Source organism: Lytechinus variegatus, chromosome 3, assembly GCF_018143015.1.
Source record: "Lytechinus variegatus isolate NC3 chromosome 3, Lvar_3.0, whole genome shotgun sequence".
NCBI classification, from domain to species: domain Eukaryota; kingdom Metazoa; phylum Echinodermata; class Echinoidea; order Temnopleuroida; family Toxopneustidae; genus Lytechinus; species Lytechinus variegatus.
The window spans coordinates 40,331,109-40,351,435 of record NC_054742.1 but is presented as its reverse complement, the minus strand read 5'-3'; the positions used below and the strand labels follow the sequence as shown (position 1 = coordinate 40,351,435).

Genomic DNA, 20,327 nt, shown 5'->3' with positions numbered 1-20,327 from the left:
ATGAAAAGCTAAAACTACAAGGCAAACCCTGATTTTGTAAATAGGTGTCTTATAGACGCCTAAATAGTACACATAAGTGTATGGGATGAAATTAGGATGGTGTTTCCGGTCACTTTATATTTCAATTTTTGAAGCACTGAATAATTATTTTCGAATGCAATTTTTTCTGGGCTTCATTTTTGTAACATATCACAGACACAGGTGACAAGTGTGACCTTCTAGCTCAGATTTTTTTAAAGTCAAACCAATGTTAACCAATCACTTTAATCTTCACCCTGGCTTTGGAATAACCTGGAAGAGATCAATCTAAGATATATTGTAAACAGTTATTGTATATGACAATATTTGCTCAGTTTAAAAGTGAAATTTTTGTGATATACATGTACAAATGTGGTATTTCACATGATAAAATCATGATTCCCTTTACATATATATATACATGTATGTATAGTCTTCCTGATTATTATTATTTTTTACTTTATAGGCTATAAGGATTTTGTGAATCAAGAATAGTGTGGTATAAAATTTGCAATATCACTAAAGGGTATATGTGTATAAGTACTCTTTCATGATAAAATGTATATGTTGACTGTTAATGATAAGATCATTTATGAGAGGTTTTACTTGCTGTACCATTGAGTAAATCTGAATATATTTTATAATGGAAAGGAGGTTTGATGCATTTTGGTGTTCATTAATAAAATAATTTTTAAATAAATGGAATTTTATGTACTCACTGTTTCATCTTAAGTGATCTTGATATTGCTTATTTAGATTAAAATGGAACATAAGATTCTATCATTCTACATGCATATACAGTGTCGTATCGAGGGAGGGGCAAGGGGGCATGTGCCCCGGGTGCCACTTTTAGGGAGAGCAAAAGAGAGAAAGGGGTGCAAATAAAGAGAAGAAAAGCAAAAAATGAACAGAAGTGGTCAACTTTTTTGTGTACAGAAAAGTCACACATAGATTAAAGTCGTAGAAAAGGAAGACTACTGAAGGTGATGAAGATCCCTGACCTATGCTATTACCATGGTAATGCTTGATTATTGATCTGCAACCTGGGATTACTTCTCCCTAAAATGTCCCAATTTCAGGTCTAAATATCAATTTTTGGCTCGCGCTTTGCACTCGCATTAATTGTTAAGAATATTCATTCTTAAAATCTTAATGCTGAATAAAAAACAGCTCGCACTTCGCCCTCTTAAGTCTATTTAATGAGATCCCTGATTCATAATTTATCTATGATAAATGTTCCTTTTTCAAGTCAGAAGATAAATTTTTTTTTAGATCGTTCATTCATTGTTTAAGTTAGATACAAATCACATGTTTGCAATCGCATTTATATATATATAATGCTATTTGAAAGGGGTACAAATTTAGCACTTGCCTGGGCGCCGTTTGTCCTAGATACGCCTCTGTGTATATGATATAAAGTATGGAAAAAGGTTGAGTAACTTCGAATAATAATGGAATTAAATGATTACCGGTATAAGAAAAAATCAAAATAAACTACACAAAGTAAGAAATAAAAGATTGTTTATTTATTATAAGTACAGACGCAAGGCAATAAAACACAGCTGAGGAGAAAATTTCAACTTTTAGCATAAATATTGACATGAAAATAATTGACATTGTATCGTGAACCTTACAATAGCCTATGTCTCATCTTTAAGCAAGAATCCCACAAACTGCTTTTAAAAGTCACTTTTCTGCATTCCTGATCTTGTTGGTAAAGTCACAACTGTTTGGATCTACACCCAATTCTACTTTCCATTTGGTATCTATTCCACATGATCCTGGTTCCCCTGTACAACCATTTTTTTTACTGACCATTGAGTGTAAACTCCTTTATCTAAGATCCTATAAGATGAACTAAATCTTCATGTTACAAAGTGCAAAATAAGAAGTAGACATATAGTACACCATCTGGGAATTACAGTGACCATGATAGATTAGATGATGATTTGACCTAGTGCGTTTTACTTTAACTATGATAGTAAGAGGCTTGACAGCAAGTCAAAATTAGGGGGACCCAGAACAGCTAGTCATGAAAGTGTGAGTCCCTGGAACTTCTTAAAATGTTGCAAAAAGAGGATCTCTGGATTTTTTATTATGTAAATATGATACCCTAGACCTAATAATCATGAAACTTTGTGTGTCCCTGGAACTAGATTTTGAGTAAATGTTGATGGAAACCACATATTTTTACTTCCGACGCTGCCCACCAAAGTGCCAATATCATCCGAACACACGCCCAATCTCTACACACTGGCAGCTTTATCACTGACAAAGAGTAGTGCTCCGCGGAGCTCTGCTGAACGACAGTGCAAAGATTCTTGCACACAGCCCCGAGCAAGGAAGGCCGGGATTACGTCTACTGCGATGGTATGGGGATTCTTTTATGCCTTAGAACAGATTTTCTTTGGCACATGGCCATGGGAAAATGGTATGCCCTGGAAGAGAAAATTCATTGTTAAAATAGGGTCCCCTCCACAGCACATACCACTGTCCAAAATATACTGAGTCTCCCCCCTGTTTTAGTTGCATTTAAATGAAACACTGCATAAGGCCCCTGCTCTCACAACTTGCAAAATTTCTTGGGACCATCTGAAAACAAATATAATACCTATGTAGCTGATGATCTCCACCTGGCAAAGTTATCCAATAAATTGATATTTTTTTTCAATATTGGGGAAAAGGGGAGAATGGTTTATACTTTGTGGAATATAATGCAGTGTATGTTTGTCTCTTTGAATGAAATACTTCATGATAATGGCATTCTAAATTCATATTTAATAGGAATCAATATGACCATTTGAAAAACAAGGAATTTTCAATATTGAATAATTGCAGATGCTACACAAAAGAATTAGATTAAAGTTTTCTGCCAAATCCGCACAAGCAGGTTTCATGAATTAAGAAGTGATTTTCCATGTTCTGAGCCAATAAGATGGAAGGATATTTGTGGCTTATATCAGTTGTAAGTGATTTGCTTCAATAAAGTATCCCGAAATATACACACAGCAACCTTGATTGCCCAATGATCTTGTTGATAGTCATAGTCAAACACTTCAAGCCAAGCACACACTTTGATGTTGACAATTACTTACACAGACTTAACTGTGGGGGAGGGTGGATACCTTATAGAAAACAAGATGAAAAAAAAACCCAGCTAACCTTTTATGGCTGCCCAAAGGCATGAACTGATATGCCCTAATATGAAAGATACAAATTAAGACTATTTTGACACATTATTTCTACCAGTGAATCCTTTTTTTTTCTTGGAAGGGTCTAAGCCACTCTGTAAAATCATGTGTCACAAAACTATTGTAAACGGTTTCAAAATAAGGCTAGAATCTTCGAGAGTTACAGCAATGAAGGTTATTTCCAGGACCCTTGACTTGAGCAGGACCTGGACCCTAGACAGAGGAAACTTCATGCCAAGTGCTTCAGCTTGTGGCAATTTTTTTTTTTTGGGGGGGTGCAAATTTTGGCCCTTTTCCTCACACCAAGGAAAAACAACTTTAAAATGTGAATGGTAAAAAAAATGTCTCTACAGACCATTGCCACTGGTATCCCTGAAGTACAAATCTATGAAGAATAATCCACCTATTTTCCACAGGATCCTTAGACATAAGAAACCTCTTTCCAATGGCATTCAAAGCTCATCACTGTTCATTCTCAGTTCAAATTCAAAGCTCACAGTGTCTTTATGCAGAATGGTAATTCAGATAATATAAATTACCCTTCAGAACCTGCCCGTTGGAAACTTATAAGCACTACATCCATCTGCAAATACAGTTCATCTCAACATTGGTCTGAATCAGGAAGACAATAATATTAGAATGAAGAGCGTGAAGTCATCCATTGTCAGCCAAGTCTGTTTGATCAAAGTATCGTGCAATGATGCTGATAAGGAGATTGAGTGCTACAAGGTTCTCTTCTGTGTTGGAGTCCTGTATGACAACAAAAATAAGAAATGATAAAGATTTTTTTATTTGATGTAGTTTAAATTTTTGGTTGAGGTCCAGAGAAATAATTTCTCAGAGTTTGCCTGATATAACTTGAGCTAAACCTGATTTTTTTTGTGTGTGAGTGTGGTAGTGTTTCTTTGTGTATTAAAACATTTTTTTTAAATCAAAGTATTGATTTTTCAAAATAAGAAGAAAATTAAAATTCAAAGTGTTGATACATGATAAAAAGGTTAGATGATAAAAAAGTACTTAGTTGTGTAATTCAAACAAAATTTCAACAAATGAAAATATGGCACTTTAACTGATATAATATGATCGAAGAGTAAAGGCAAATTTGGTCAAAATCAGTAAAAAGCTATCATGATGACATTATCTTAACCCATTTGTATTGGTTTTCTTTATCAAACTAATAGCAAGAAATAAAAAAAGGCATAATTATAGAGGGATGGAAAGGGAGAAAGGGAAAGAGAAAGAGGGAGGTAGCAAAGTAATGAAAGATAACAAATACAAAGATATAGAGAAAGAATAAAGAGAGAATGGATAATGAATAAGAGTATTATAATCATCAGATTGAGAGACTTAAAGGGGAAGTTCACCCTGGAGAAAAATTTGTTGTAAAAATAGCAGAAAAAATCATAAAAAATATTGGTGAAGGTTTGAGGAAAATCCGTTACAGATTAAGAAAGTTATTAGAGTTCAAAATTTTGTATTTGGGACGTCATAAGCGAGCAGCTGTCCCATATGTTATGTAATATAAAATGCATGAATTTCAAATTTTGTATGGTTCCTGATGACTTAATTTTGTTTTCTATTCATGATCGGGTGTGAAATGATTTGTCTATTGATATACAAAAGGTACAGTGAAAACCATTTTCAATTTTCTGAGAAAATTACTTTTCATTGATTTTTTTACCATTCGCTATGTAGGAATGCGGCTGGCATATGACGTCACAAATCAAGGAATTTAAATTCTAATAACTTTTTAATTCTTTGATGAATTTTTCTCAAACCTTCAGCAGTATTTTTTATTATTTTTCTACTATTTTTACAATAAACTTTTTGTCACGTTGAATTTCCCCTTTAAGAGTACATGTATGGGGGGGGGGAGCAAAATATCATATTGGTTGTGGCCCTAATATGTAGATAGAATACAACTGTAAATCCAGGTTCAACATATTTACCATCACAGCTCTGAGCGTAGCACAGTGCCTGGAGAGAGTTCGTATCGTAGCTGTGGAATCTGCTAATAGAGGTTTTTCCAGGCAAGCGAGTAGAGCAAACAGCCAGCATCCCTGTGCTATTGAGAAACCAAGCATTTCTAACCACTCCACATGGTATTCCAATAGCTTCTGTACCATTGCCTTCAGATAAATACAAACACACTCAATCATCATTATATGCCTTGAAATGGGATTTGCCTCTGATGGGTCAAGTGAGAAGACATGGAAATAAGTATAGTGAAAAAACGATTGAATGGGCATTTAGTTGTACCTGATCCAACAATACATAGCATGCTAAGACAATGGCTGCCTAAAGGTATTTACTAATCTTGTCTTATTTCTATTATAACACATCTACTATTCAGCCTAGGTATCTAGCTGTGCATACATCTTTTGCATATGTTTGCCCATTGTCATTTTGAAAATGTTAAGTTTTCAATATCAAATTTCTGATTTGAAAAAAAATTGTACATTGAAATTTCAATGTAGCAATTTACCATAAATTTAAAAAGAGTGTTGCAGCACATATGAAAGATAAAAATTGATTGTTTTTATTCATATTTCTAAACTATTTGCACTTAGTATTACCAAGAGATTTCTCTGTTATACCTCAATTTAATAGGTTTACGCCTTGATTCAATGTTTGTCTCGAGGAATAAAAGAGAAATCCCCTCAGGATAATAATTTCAACAATGCTCCTTCAATCAGTAAATATTTGTATACATGTAATAATATTTATTCAAGGATCATTCAATATGAAGAAAAAATAAAATGTTCAAGGACATGCAAGTCTAGAATAGTTAAGTCAGCTCGTAAAATTGCATATCATTATCACTTGCTCTCCATGATATATAATGCCATAAAATATAGTATACTGCAGAAACTGTGAAGAGTATACATATAAATCATAAACTCCAGTTTTAACCCCTAAACTTTTCATTTAATTTTATGCTGGTTCAGCAAAACAATACTAAGGATGGGCCAATCAGATTCTTTAACATAAAGATCATTCACAATAGCCATATAATATTCAGTACATCCCACAAAACAAGGAAACCAGAATTCTTATTTATATTTTTAAACATGAGCAGATAGTGTAAGGTCTTCCATCATAAAATTCATGTTTTCTTCTTCAATTTGAAACCTAATACTAGTACATTCAAATGAATAGTCCATGCATAGTCGAGCAAGAATTGTTTGACATTTCAATGCGAAAACCAAGTTCCACAGAGAAATGGATCTAGATTTGTTGATACAATAACCTTGCATAAGAAAGAGATGGCTCATTAGCATATCGTTTGGATTCTTTGTCAAACTTCCCTTGCTGATCTCTCAAAAAAGTGGATTCAGATTTCAGAGTCCTGCACAAATCGATTGTGACATGCAGCAGTATTCATTAATTGTACTCTGGAATACATGAACAATTAACTATGTATATGGTCTCAAATCAAAGAAAACATTTCAATCTTACAATTAATGCAAAATTTACAATAAAAATGTATAATGATTTGATATCTATCTCTAAGGTAAGATTCCTTCCTTGTTGGAGACACCATATATGATTGATGAACGTACCTGGTCAAGTGAACTGATGATGCTGACCAATGGTGGGACGGGTGTGGTTATTGTTATATCACTGCAAATCTCATCATCTTCATCATCTACCGGAGGTCTCCCTTGCTTTTTTCTTAGCCGATCAAGGAATGCTCGTCCTAAACAGAACTGACACCATGAGTCCTCATCTTTGTACCTTGGCTGGAAAATGTAAGATTTAATTGACACAAATAGATAATTCACCAATATTTGATTGCCATGGTGCTTGATAACAAATAATCTAATGTAAAGTAGGACGAAAAATACTTTGTTTACTGATTAATCAAGGTTTTGAAAACAGAATATAATCACACAACTGTAAGAAAATCAACTTACATTTTTTTTTCAATTCCTATACTTTGTACTGTTTTATGATTACATTCCTGAAAATTGTCTGTCGTGAAAATATCTAATTCCAGTTTAGGTGACAGCCTCCACAAGTTCAAGTCTTTTTTAACTATTGCAGTGACCCAATTCTATTTGATTACCCTTTCTTTGTATGTGAAATCAATGCCCTTTCCATGTGTTAAAACTAGTATTATTTTGTCCATTTGAATGTAAAAATGTATATTTTTATCAAATGGAATAATAAATCTTGAATCTAAAAACATTTTTTTTTCAAATATACACGATGGCACAAAAAGCTTATTTACAAACAATGCACAAACATTGATTCATTGAACACTTTAATATTTACTTGCTTTCTTACTGATTGCTTTTCTACTGACAACTGGTTGAATGAAAAAGTAAAATAGGCAGATTCAGAAAAAATGGAATATTAAATTCTTGATTATTGCAATCCAATGCATTAGATTGTTGGTCATTTCACTTCTAATTTTCATTTAATTTTGTCAATAAAAATCGAATTGTCATTTAAGCTTGAAATGAAAGTCTACAAACCAATTCCATCTTGTCTTTTCTCTCGCCCACAATCCTTGCTGTGACTCCAGCTAATCTCTGTCGTAATTCTGAGAATGATGCAGATTGTTGACGCTGCCATGTTGAGGTGGGAGCAAACCCTCTAGGAGCAGGGCTGAAACCGGTCGACTAAAAAAAGTTGATAAGTTGATAAGATTAAGCACTATAGTACAGCAGTTATGGTTTTATATCATAACAATTGGCAAATTATGACTGAAATTTTCACAAGTGTTAGTACATGCCATAGTACGTTTCATTTTAATAATATAGTATAGGGTATTTATATTGCGCACATATCCACCTTGTTAGGTGCTCAAGGCGCTCCTACATTGTATATTACCCGGCTAAGCTAGGCATTCATTGCGCGCATTTTAAGATTGAAGATAAAATGGGTTTGACCTCTGATGACCTAAAAATATCAAAACTTTGATATTTAATGTCATATTTTGAAGATAAATGTGACAATGTTGTACGAAATATGTACTTATAAACCTCTCTTTGTATTCTGCAGAGCATTGGCAAGTATTAAACACTTTGACCTTTGACCTCTGAGGAGTGAGGACAATTAAAGATCATTGACCTCAAAATAACAAATATTGATTTGTAATGTGTTATGTCAACAAAAAACAAAGTAACATTGTGAAAACATAACATCTTGTTGCATTTAAGTATTCTTCTTATTAGACAGATAGGGGAGATTGGGGTAAATAAGGCCACCTTTTTCATGCTGCTAATCATACATTTTTAATGCATAGCAGTAGAAACACAAATATATGTCTAATACTAGCTATACATTACCACTCAACACAAATATGAAAACTAATCGATCTCATTTGCATATTAATGAGCATTAAGCATTGTTGTCAGGGGGCCTTATAATTTTCCCCATAAAAATGGGGCAAATGAGGCCCCTTGATTAAAAACTATATTGTGTTGCTATAACCAAAGCAATAATAGTTCAGTTGGTTTGATAAAATTACTGAATATTATTTACTAACTTATCAGAGGACTAATATTTCATTATTGTCCAAAAGGCTCCATATAAGGATTTATTTATAATCCTATCCAATATTAACAAAAAAATAATTGTCAGATTGTGTTTTCAAATGTTACATTTATACTATTGTGTTTTTACATGTTCTATGAGAAACACACATTTTTAGTGTCTATTTAAGCAAGTGTGGAGATGTCTACACTGTATTTTACTGTTTTAACTCATCTAACCATAGAGTTTTCATGATGTTTTAATCCGGGGGCCTCATTTGCTCTATCGGGCATTTTAGGCTTCAAGACAGAGAAAAGGGAAAGTGGTGAATTTCTCCCCCAAATGTTACTAATAACAGACTTTGACTTTGAACTCTGAGGACTATGAAAGGTCAATGACCTTACAATCTAAAAACTAATACTGATGTTTAAATCTCAAAATACTGATGGTATAAATAGTAACTACAATTAAGAAACGTATTCTGTATAACTATTGTGTAAAGTCCATGGGTTATACAACTCACATACCCATGGTTTTAAAAAGGGTACAGTATCAAGCAAATACAGGAAAAATCTTTCAATCAAAGATTTCTATTCTACATTTCCTGTAATGCAATCACATTTTTATGCTTAATGACAAGCAGCTCTTCTTACATTTGAGACTATGACGGTTTGCTTGCTTCTCAACGTATCTCGATCAAGGTGTGCAATTACAACATCTGGGGTTAGTCTTGCTTCGTTTCTGTAAATCAAGAAAATGTTATGGAATTGGAATTAACAAATTTAGGAATAGTAATGACAAGTTAACTGCATCAAAATAAGAAGCAACCATTTAATATTCATCTCCACTAGGAGTCATCTCAAATTTTTACAACTTCCTGCATCAGACTTTCGTTTTGAAGTGTAAGACTAGTACTCAAATTTGCATCCTGGATACAAATTTAGTAAACAGTCAATCGGCTTCTTACGATGGTTTGTGGCTCATGAATTTTGGCAAAGAAAATCGAATAAAGATTTGTAGGACTGTGGGAAAAGTATGGTAGGACCTGCCTCTTAACAACCGCCTGATTGCGGGACTTTGTTCTAAGCATCGTATCTGCATGAAAAATAATCCGTTCTACCTTATATCCGTCTCATGTGCGCAGAAAATGCAACACATTAGAATGCTATACAGTGCGCATCAATAAAAGATTTACACTTTTAAAAAGCCCTAGGAATTAAAAAAATATACATGTGGGTAATTTTTTCACATATATTCTGGGGTCTGGGTCTTATCTATCAAATGAAAGTAAAAGTTTTGACAGAATGTAACACTTTAGTAAGCACTGTTAATTTTTGTAAAGCTCGCAGAAATGCTCGTTTTCACGCTTTGTCAAGGGGGAAAGGGCGAAATCAAACTTACCCTGCGAAACATTTTTCATACATTTCCCTTGCACTTTAAGTCAATTGAAATTAAACAGATACATTCAAGCATTTTGTAACTATTTTGCCACCCAAATTGAAATTTCAAAACTTAGTAGGCACAACATTTACCCATTTTGTGCCACCTGGATCTGAGGACATAACTGAATCTGAACAAAAGTTTATATATCAGACATCTCCAGCATTTTTTCACTTAGTTTTTATCATTAACAAGTGGAATGCCTCTGGGCCGTCTCACCTGCATCACGCGGTTCAATATAGCAGCAGTGCTGACTTTGAATACTACTCGAACTCGCACAAGATGTTCAGTGATACATGGTTACTCTTATGTCCACTTTTTATGAACTAGACCAATAAACTTACAGAGATATGATGGTTATTCAACAAAAAACCCCAACATGGCCAAAGTTCATTGACCTTACATGACCTTTGACCTTGATCATGTGACCTGAAACTCGCACAGAATGTTCAGTGATACTTGATTACTCTTATGTACAAGTTTCATGAATCAGATCCATAAACTTTCAAAGTTTTGATGGTAATTCAACTGATACACCCAATTCGGCCAAAGTTCATTGACCTTTGACCTTGGTCATGTGACCTGAAACGCGCACAGGATGTTTCGTGATATCTGATTACTCATATGTCCAAGTTTAATGAACTAGACTAATAAACTTTCAAAGTTATGATGGTAATTCAACAGATACCCCTGATTCGGCCAAAGTTCATTGACCCTAAATGACCTTTGACCTTAATCATCAGACCTGAAACTTGCACAAAACATTCAGTGATGCTTGATTACTATTATGTCCAAGTTTCATGAATCAGATCCATAAACTTTCAAAGTTATGATGGGAATTCAACAGATATCCCCAATTCGGCCAAAGTTCATTGACCCTAAATGAACTTTGACCTTGGTCATGTGACGTGAAACTCATGCAGGATGTTCAGTGATACTTGATTAACCTTATGTCCAAGTTTCATGAACTAGGTCCATATATTTTCTAAGTTATGATGACATTTCAAAAACTTAACCTCAGGTTAAGATTTCAATGTTGATTCCTCCAACATGGTCTAAGTTCATTGACCCTAAATGACCTTTGACCTTGGTCATGTGACATGAAACTTTAATAGGATGTTCAGTAATACTTGATTAATCTTATGGCCAAGTTTCATGAACTAGGTCCATATACTTTCTAAGTTATGATGTCATTTCAAAAACTTAACCTCAGGTTAAGATTTGATGTTGACGCCGCCGCCGCCGTCGGAAAAGCGGCGCCTATAGTCTCACTCTGCTTCGCAGGTGAGACAAAAAGTGGGTTCATATTTCATTTTTTATTTAATACTTGTTTCTCCACACTTTTCCCAAGCTTGACAATGATTGACAAAATGAAAATCAAGCCTAATTCATTTTATGTAAATCACAGCTCAGTGTAAAGCAAATATCGTCACGATGGCCTTGGTGTGTGGGGGAGTGGGGTGGGGCGCAATGCACTCTCAGAAGTGTTTTGGGCAAGGAAACAAGTTAAAAAGGTAAAAGGTATCTTCAAATCAATTTTACTAGCTAAATTCCACGTGTTCTTCATGATTAAGGTCTACTTTTATTCGCATAAGTATTTCAAAGTTCTGCGCAAATCATTTTGCACTTACTTTTTAAAAGTAGGTGGTGCTCACCCAAGCAGAAATATTTTTTGATAGTTATATCTTCATTTGCTTAAATGGATCTGTACCAATGGTAAAATGTGGAAAACTCTTCAGGATATTACAAATGTATAATTTTACAGGATATTTCTTAAGTGTAAACTTTTTTATGATATGCACTGTATAATCAAATTGATGTATAAGATTCTATGCACTTACGGTAAATATCAGTGAACAACAAATGCAACAATTTCCATCGTCAAATCGTATTTACTCTCTAGGAGCCTCCTGACTACACAGACTGAAGCTTTTGGCCCAACAAGAACCATGAAATCACTCATTCTATGAACAAGCCAGATTATGATATAAGCCTAACCTTGTTCTCTGTTAGAGCCCCTGTGTAGTGAAATAAGGTTGCTTGATTTTTTTACACTGTCAGTTTCCATTGCAACTATTCATCACATAAATTTGCTCTAAAGTAAATTAACTTCTTTTGAATACTTTTTTTCTAAATTAAAAGAGAAATTGTTTGGTCCAAATTCAGTAGTAGTAGTACATGATTATGATGGCACTCTTCAATCTCTCAGACCAACATTAATTTCCACCAATAGCAAGCCCACACAAAAATATGCTCAAAATTAAATTTTCTGAGCACTCAGATCTAGCTCTGGTGGATAAAAGAATGAACCTGAAGTCGTTAATGAAAAAAAAAAACAACTGCACTGTTTGATTGCATAGATCTACAAGTAGACTTAACACAGACATGGCGGTTGCACTGTGCAATTGCAAGAAATCAACTTTCATCAGCCATGCATATGTCGCATGCTGTTGAAATTCATTTGACTGCCTAAATAGATATCAGATAATAGGATGACGTCTAATAAATAATAGGTCTATTTTGTTAGGGATATGTTCCCCTGAGACTTCATCTGGCTCTGCGGTATCCCCTCTATCAATAGACCAATGACGGTCATTGGGCTCATAAAGGTGGAGCTCCACCGATGCCTTAACTACAGCGTCTATGGAGAAAAAGGTGCACTGGCGCACCCTCCTCAATTACTCCTAAATTTTGCTTTTTGATGGGGGGAAAAGGGAAGCAATATAAAGATAGATTTCTACTAAATACATTCAGCTTACCACCTTTTCGAAAAATATGCTGAAAAATAGCAATCTTTGATGACAAACAGATCAGGATCAGCCAGGTTCTTCTTAAATCGCCGTCAGGGCAGCTATATGTACAGCTAACGGTGATCACAGAAGAACCTGGCTGATCCTGATCTGTTTTCCATAAAAATTTGTTGCTTTGTAGCATATTTTTCGGAAAGGTGGTAAGCTAATTAAGTTAAGGCATTGGTGGAGCTCCATCACTACGAGCCCAATGGCCATCATCTGTCTGTGTAGGTGGCGTGGAGGACAAAAAAAAATCAGAAAATGTTGAAAAACTCCTCCGGCTCCGAAACAGCAGATTTATCAATAAATGAAATAATATCAGTCTAAAAATAAAGACTAACAATACATTTCAATCAATTAAACTACATTGACCTCATTTTCGAGTCTAACCACTCTCTCACTGCAACCATCCTGCCTGTGGGGAATCTACAGGTAAGACTATGATATGCCAATGCTGTACATAGCACACACTTTAATAAATCATTAAAATATCATTTTTGTGACCAAAATTACTAATTTTCATTTTTCAATCTCTATTTCTAATTAAGAAAAAAAAAAAATTAAAGAATCAAATTTACATAAGAGCCAAGTTATATGATGAACAGCTGTAATGGAAACTGACAGTGTAAGAAAAACAAGCATTTGTCCCATAGAAAAAGAGAAAATAAGCCAAAATTGCCACCCTTTTTTTGCCACACATGGAAATGTAACTGAGTGAGAACAACCCTGTTCATTGAATGAGTAAGTCTAGGTTGCACGGGCCTAATTATAGCTGGCATGCCTATTGCCATGGATATTCATTCGAGCCAACCCATTGCTCAATCTTTTAATTTGATATTGCTGATTGACAAAAATGAATGAATATGACTGATAATCTAAAGGCATGGTCACACCGCCCGAGCGTTGTTGGAGCGATAGGGAAAGAGGGTCGAATTTCGCTCACAAAATTGGGGAAAAAATTGAAATCGAAAATGGTGAACGGTAGCGAGCGGTGATGATTTTTTTTCTCTCCACTCCACGACCACTCCAACAACGCTCGGGCGGTGTGACCATGCCTTAACACTGAGGAGGGTACCTACTGAACTTACTTTTTCCAAACTGGAAAGATATATCACCACTATGGAACTATATTTTTACTGGCGGAAGAATTAGGGTCATTTTACTCTCTCAAAAGATGAACTTGTTGTTGTTTTAGCTTATACGGCGCGTGTCATTCAGTAGTGAATATTTGCGGTAACTTGGTCCCGTCAGGTGTAGTCTTCATAAATGCTGATTTATTTTTAAAATGAGCTGGTCGAGGAACCCTTTTCTGGTCAGATATGGAATGTCATACATTTATCCTATCCACTGGTAGTAAACATTCAACCCTCGAATTTCCTCCTTATTTTTTATGAATTCTTTTTAAGTGCCACTTTAACACATGAGTCTATGGGAAATAAATTAGGCCTGTGAGCCCTCTAGCAAGACTATAGGCCTATTACAAGGGGAATTGTCTAGTGGATGAAACACCATCCCAAACTCTTCAGGAGCACATTATTTTCAATAGTATGCATGTTTCAGCCATCAAGAGGTCCAAAACTGAACTTAATGGTTATGTGCAAGGCTACAGAGGGGGTATATCAGGTAACAAATTGTGATTAGTAGATCATCTGTGTTTGTATACCCAGGCTAGGCTGTGTAGGCTAATGTTATTCTCTGGCTCTGCGTTGCATGTATTCGTGTGTTTTTGTATACCAACGAGCACTGCTGTATTCGTGTATAGCACCCATTACAGGATACTAAACATTAGATAGGCTTTGATCAATTGCAAAATTGGTTCATAAGAAAGGGATGGAGAACAGAGAACTTTAGAAATTGACTGAATAGTGGTGGATTCAAGAGGGGGGGGGGGTAGAGAAAAGCATGGTAAGTATGTCGGGGGGGGGGGGGGGGTGGGTGGCTGAGAATGAGTGCTACTGCTATCTTGTTCTAACTTTTACTTATTTTTAGCCAGGCTAGCCCCCATTCCTTTAGAATACAAGCCATCTAATACCCCTCTCTACCTCTCTTCCACCCCTTGTCATAGGAACATGTGAATATATAGTATGCTTGTATGTTACTTCTCATTTCTTTTTATTGTTATCTCGTTTAACTCATGTGAATCTGATATTTATAATTGTGGGCAATTCTTGCATCCAGATATGCACACTATACATATCTACAATATATCTAAGAGATTTAAGAAGGGAATAGTTGGATACATACCAAAATATGGCTTTATTCCGTCAAAAATTTGAGTGTGTGTAATTCCGAATAGCATTGTTTTAGTTAGTCAGAAAAATGAATGCGCAGTACTCTTCGAGAGTAGACTAGTCATAATATCGGTTGATCGGTTAACTGGGCGTTGTGGCGTGTGCCTGTAATCCAAGCTGTGGGGAAGTTACAAATTGATGCAGAGGTTCGAGTCCCAGACGTAAATAATCATATCTGATTGATACACGTCTGACAAAACTCAAATACACACACACACACACATGATAAACGTTATGAAACCATTGGCTTTCAACAATTCCTGCTAGCTCAGTGAGTACAGCTAGAGACCACTTGCTCACTGCTACCATCCTGCCTGTGGAGAATCTACAGGTACATGTAGGACTATGGTATGCCAATGCTGTACATAGCACACACTTTAAAAAATCATTAAAATATCACTTTTGTGACCAAAATTACTAATTACCATACAGATGCAATTTATTTTTCATTTGTAACTTGGGAATAATTTTTGTCTTCACTAGAGCGCTCAAAAACTTGAATTTTGGGCATATTATTGTGTACGCCCTCTATTGGTGAAAAGTAATATGGCAAGAAAATTATAATTTCTTAATCTCTATTCTTAATTAAGAAAAAAATAATTTAAAGAATCAAATTTACTTAAGGGCCAAGTTGTATGACGAATAGGTGTAATGGAAACTGTCAGTGTAAAAAATCAAGCATTTGTCCCCCCAAACAAGAGAAAATAAGCCAAACATTGCCACCCTTATTTTGCCACACATGGAGATATAACTGAGAACAAGGTTATATCATAACCTTGTTCATTGAATGAGTGCTAGAGACTCGACTGGAGATTCATCGTTCTGCAATGAGAGGTTTGAATCCAAGTTCCAACCGGAAATGAGAAGAAAAAAGAAGATAAAGAGAGTGAAAGAAGAGGGTTTTGGAGACGTATTTTTAAAAATTAGTGGAGGGGACATAAGAAAGTCTTTCCAGTTCAAGTCGTTAGTCGTCTGACGCAATCATCAATGTAAATTCCAGAGATGCCAAGTTCAAAGACCAGCTATGCGTGAGATTTTCTGTGATTCTGAGTGAGATCACAGATATTGTGTACAATATATATGGGGAAAGGCTGTGATAGTTGCGTGAGACAGAGATTAGAGGGGATGAACAAGAGTCCAAAATGCTTGAGTCTCACGCATAATTTGCGAGACTTGGTAGCTCTGAAATTCTCACGTTAAAGGGGAGGTTCACCCTGACAAAAAGTTTATTGTAAATATAGCAGAAAAAATAATAAAAAATATTGCAGGTTTGAGAAAAATTCATCAAATAATTAAAAAGTTATTAGAATTTTAATTATTTGATTTGTGACGTCATATGCGAGTTGCATTCCTACATAGCGAATAGTAAAAAATCAATGAAATGTTATTTTCTCAGAAAATTGAAAATGGTTTTCACTATACCTTTTTTATATCAATAGACAAATCACTTCACACCCGATCATGAATAGAAAAAAAATTAAGTCATCAGGAACCACTCAAGATTTGAAATTCATGCATTTTATATTACACAACACATGGGGCAGCTGCTCGTTTATGACGTCATAAATCCAAAACTTTGAACTCTAATAACTTTTCTTACTCTAACAGATTTCCCTCAGACCTTCACCAATATTTTTTACTATTTTTTCTGCTATTTTTACAACAAAGTTTTCTTCAGGGTGAACTTCCCCTTTAAGAAAAGAATCTGGGCAAAATTTGAGTTAGGCCTATAATTCATTAATTCAAATGTGCATTTTTGGCTGAATACGAAGTCAATTTAGCACTACTTTTCGACTGGGTTGGCCGAATAAAGTTAGCTTTTTTTGCACAGCTCAGATTCACTTACACTGAACTTACACAATAATAAATGCGTGGGACAAGCGGCGCATCCCAGCAGCAGCTCTTTTTTTAGTGATATTTTTTTCCCCCAAATGGCTTACCTAACCCGTTGTAGATATTCTTCAGCAGTGGCTGGTGCTCTATCATTGTCCTCTTCAAGATCACCAGAAACTTCTGGACCTCCAATTGGTAAAGCTTGAGGAAGTAGTTCATCCATGATCCCGTTTTAGTCAACTGCTTCTTCAGTCACCCAACTCTCAATCCCCATGTCTAAATCGTAAAGTATCGGTACTCGTGCCGTATCGATCGAGCGGTAAAGTAAGCCGAGTGAATTTTCAACTGAACATTTTGGTGTATCAAAGACAACGGATAAATACTTATTACCTATTATTGTTAGCAAATTGTTATGTTTGAATTTGTAAATTGAAGAACACTATGTCAAATGTGAATCTATAAAAGAAAGTTTTGTGAAGAAATGAAAAGAAACAAAAAGAAATTGAATATCACCCACAGCCAAGTAACCTTTTTCTGTGGCGATTCAAGTGATGTATGATCCCGTGTATGATTCTCATTTTTAGTTACATGTACCGGTATATTGTCCCCCTTTTTCTCCCGGGCTGATCAGCTGGGTCATGCTTAATATTTGTACATGTACACATGTATTTGTGCACTGTGATACAAATCACAAGTTAAGATACACAAAAATTAGAATAGAAAAAGCCCGGCTGATGCAGTCCGCCACAAATTGATTTTAAGTAAAATAAATTCAGGGATAAACCCCCCGGGGGGGGGGGCACTTCCATTGACGAGTGGATGCCATGCGCGACCACGGGGCCCGGGCCATGGGGTCTCGAAAAGCACCCTAAACACGTATTTTCCATATTCTGAAAATGCACCCCTTAACAAGTATTGGCGTGTGAAACCCCACCCTTAACAAGTATTGGAAACAATTACAAAACGATACTATTGGCAATTCCCTGAATTGAACCCCTAAACGAAGCAAGTACAGCGATATTTCAATTGCAGTCACGGACGTCGGTCGTTTTTAGCTTTACCTATTAGGTACGTACGTAACGTGCCCTATCTTGAAAAAGACGTACATCCTTTTTACGTGTTTTTTTTTAGTCGCGCATGGTATAGGCCTATCCACTCGCCAGTGTAAGTGCCCCCCGGGGAAGAAACCGTGTGAAAAACCTCGGACAAAAACGTGAAATGACCATCTGATTGTATTATTTTGCATGGTCAGCTCCCCCCCCCCCACTTTCAAAACCATTCCGCGGCCCTGGTATGCCTGCCAATGTTAGTCGGCATTATTGAAACCTACGGTTTTTTTTTTCTTAATACAATTAATATATCCCATAAACATGATAAACACTTATTGCAAACGCAAATCGCTAGCTTTTTGAGGTTTCGACCCAAAATGGGACATTGTATTCCCTTTTTGTATCCATGAAAAATATGGATGTCTTGCTATAGAAATGATGAAAGCGAGAAGTGCAAGCTGAAAAATGTTAATATTCAATAATCCGAAAACTGTATCACATAAAACAAATTAATGGGAGTGTTTTATGAGTTGATTTTTTTTTCATATACTGACCAGAAATGGAAATATGGGAACATGCTGAAGATGACATCGATGTTACTATATCTGATGGGAGCTCGAAGCTCGAGTTGATTTCTTTTTTTTTTTGGGGGGGGGGGTGATTCAGACCTAAAAATAGAGACATTCTAAGGCATCTTTGTAATCATGAACAGGATGCATTTCTAATAAACAATTATTATGAATGCAAAGTGTTGAGATATTCGATATAGGCCTACTGACCTGAAAAGGGACCATATTTCAAGGATCGATTGGTTGTTGTAATTCAGGAATATGCTATGCATCTCGCTATATAGTCAAATAATGCAAGCGCGTACAGCGCGAGCTGAAATGTTTGATATTCAGCTCTTTATTGTAACCATGGACAGGATCCGTATTTCGCTGAAACGTGGTAAGGAGACTCGAATGGTGGGCGAATTGTCCTCTTGATTAGCTAGGCCCATGCACTCAAGTCTATGTTATCGTAAAGCGCAAGCGATTTATTTTTTCGTTTCATATATTGACCTAAGTTTTTTTTTTCAATCATTCTCCCCCGGATCCCCTTGTTACATAGGCTGTCCTTCATTTTCTTATCTTTTTTCCTTTTCTTCTTCTCTTGCCTCTCCTTCCTTCTCCACTTCCCGGTTTCTTCCATATTTTTTTGTGCGTTGGCAAATGGCAGGGCTCCACGGAACCCCCCCTTCTCCTAGCTACGGGTATGAAATATAATTTATCATTACAAGAGAGCGTATTCAATTGGCTTTTACAAAGTTTATTTCAGTCGTTTCTCTTCATGGGCACAAATTGAAAAGAAAAGGTAGGTCAATTATCAACAACAAAATTTTTATTCATTTGAAGAATTAATTATCCCTTGATGAAAAACATCCAAGTCTACATTCCAAATCCATTATATTCTTATATGTTTGAAATGTAAAAAAATCAAATGTGTTAAAAACAAGTTTGTTGATTCTTCCAATAAACTCCTATCCATGCATAACGCTGAACCAGTGGCGTATACCTTGGGTCACGGCATGGGGGGGGGGGGGCAGAAAAAAAATTGAGCCAGGGTAAGGACAGTGCCAAACGAGCGCGTAGAGCAAGCTGAACAATTTTTAGTATTTAGACCTGAAAAGGGACATTATAAGCAATTTTTTGTAATCATGATGCGTACCTGTTTCGCTAAACAAACAATGCGAGCGTGAAGCGCGAGCTGCATTTTTGTATATATTGACCCTAAACAAGGATATTTTAAGGAATATATATTTTAGGAACCCATTTAGAGTATACACATCTCAGCATACTGAGCATAGTAATCTAATAAATAAATGCGAGTGCCAAGCGCTTGCTGATTTTGTTAGAATTACATCTGAACACATGAAGCACTTGTAGTCACTGTAATCATGCACTAATCAAATATTGCGAGCGCGAAGCGTGTGCCGTCAAAATTTAGGAAATTCAGACCTGAAGAGGGGCATTCTAAGGCTTGCATGTAGAAATTCACTGATACCATACGTATTTCACTATCCAAATGATGCGAGCGCGAAGCGCGAGCTGAAAATTTTTGATGTTCAGATCAGAAATAGGGCCATTTTTTAAGGACTGATTTCAGAAATTCATGAAGAGCAAAAATATCTCACCAATCCACTAATGTGAACGTAGGCACGGACAGGAAATGTTTTATATCAAGGCCTTA

At 35.6% G+C, this 20,327-nt stretch overlaps 1 protein-coding gene across 1 annotated transcript; it reads right to left on the bottom strand.

The window, feature by feature from the left end:
• Window positions 1–1,522: 1,522 nt before the first annotated feature.
• Window positions 1,523–17,339, bottom strand: LOC121411008 (gem-associated protein 2-like). Its single transcript, XM_041603466.1, has 6 exons — window positions 17,157–17,339; window positions 9,347–9,434; window positions 7,691–7,837; window positions 6,773–6,952; window positions 5,159–5,338; window positions 1,523–3,959 (listed from the first exon to the last, which is right to left on the bottom strand). The coding sequence occupies exons 1-6, from the start codon at window positions 17,270–17,272 to the stop codon at window positions 3,864–3,866; spliced, it is 807 nt and encodes a 268-aa protein (XP_041459400.1). The 5' UTR covers window positions 17,273–17,339; the 3' UTR covers window positions 1,523–3,863.
• Window positions 17,340–20,327: the final 2,988 nt, after the last annotated feature.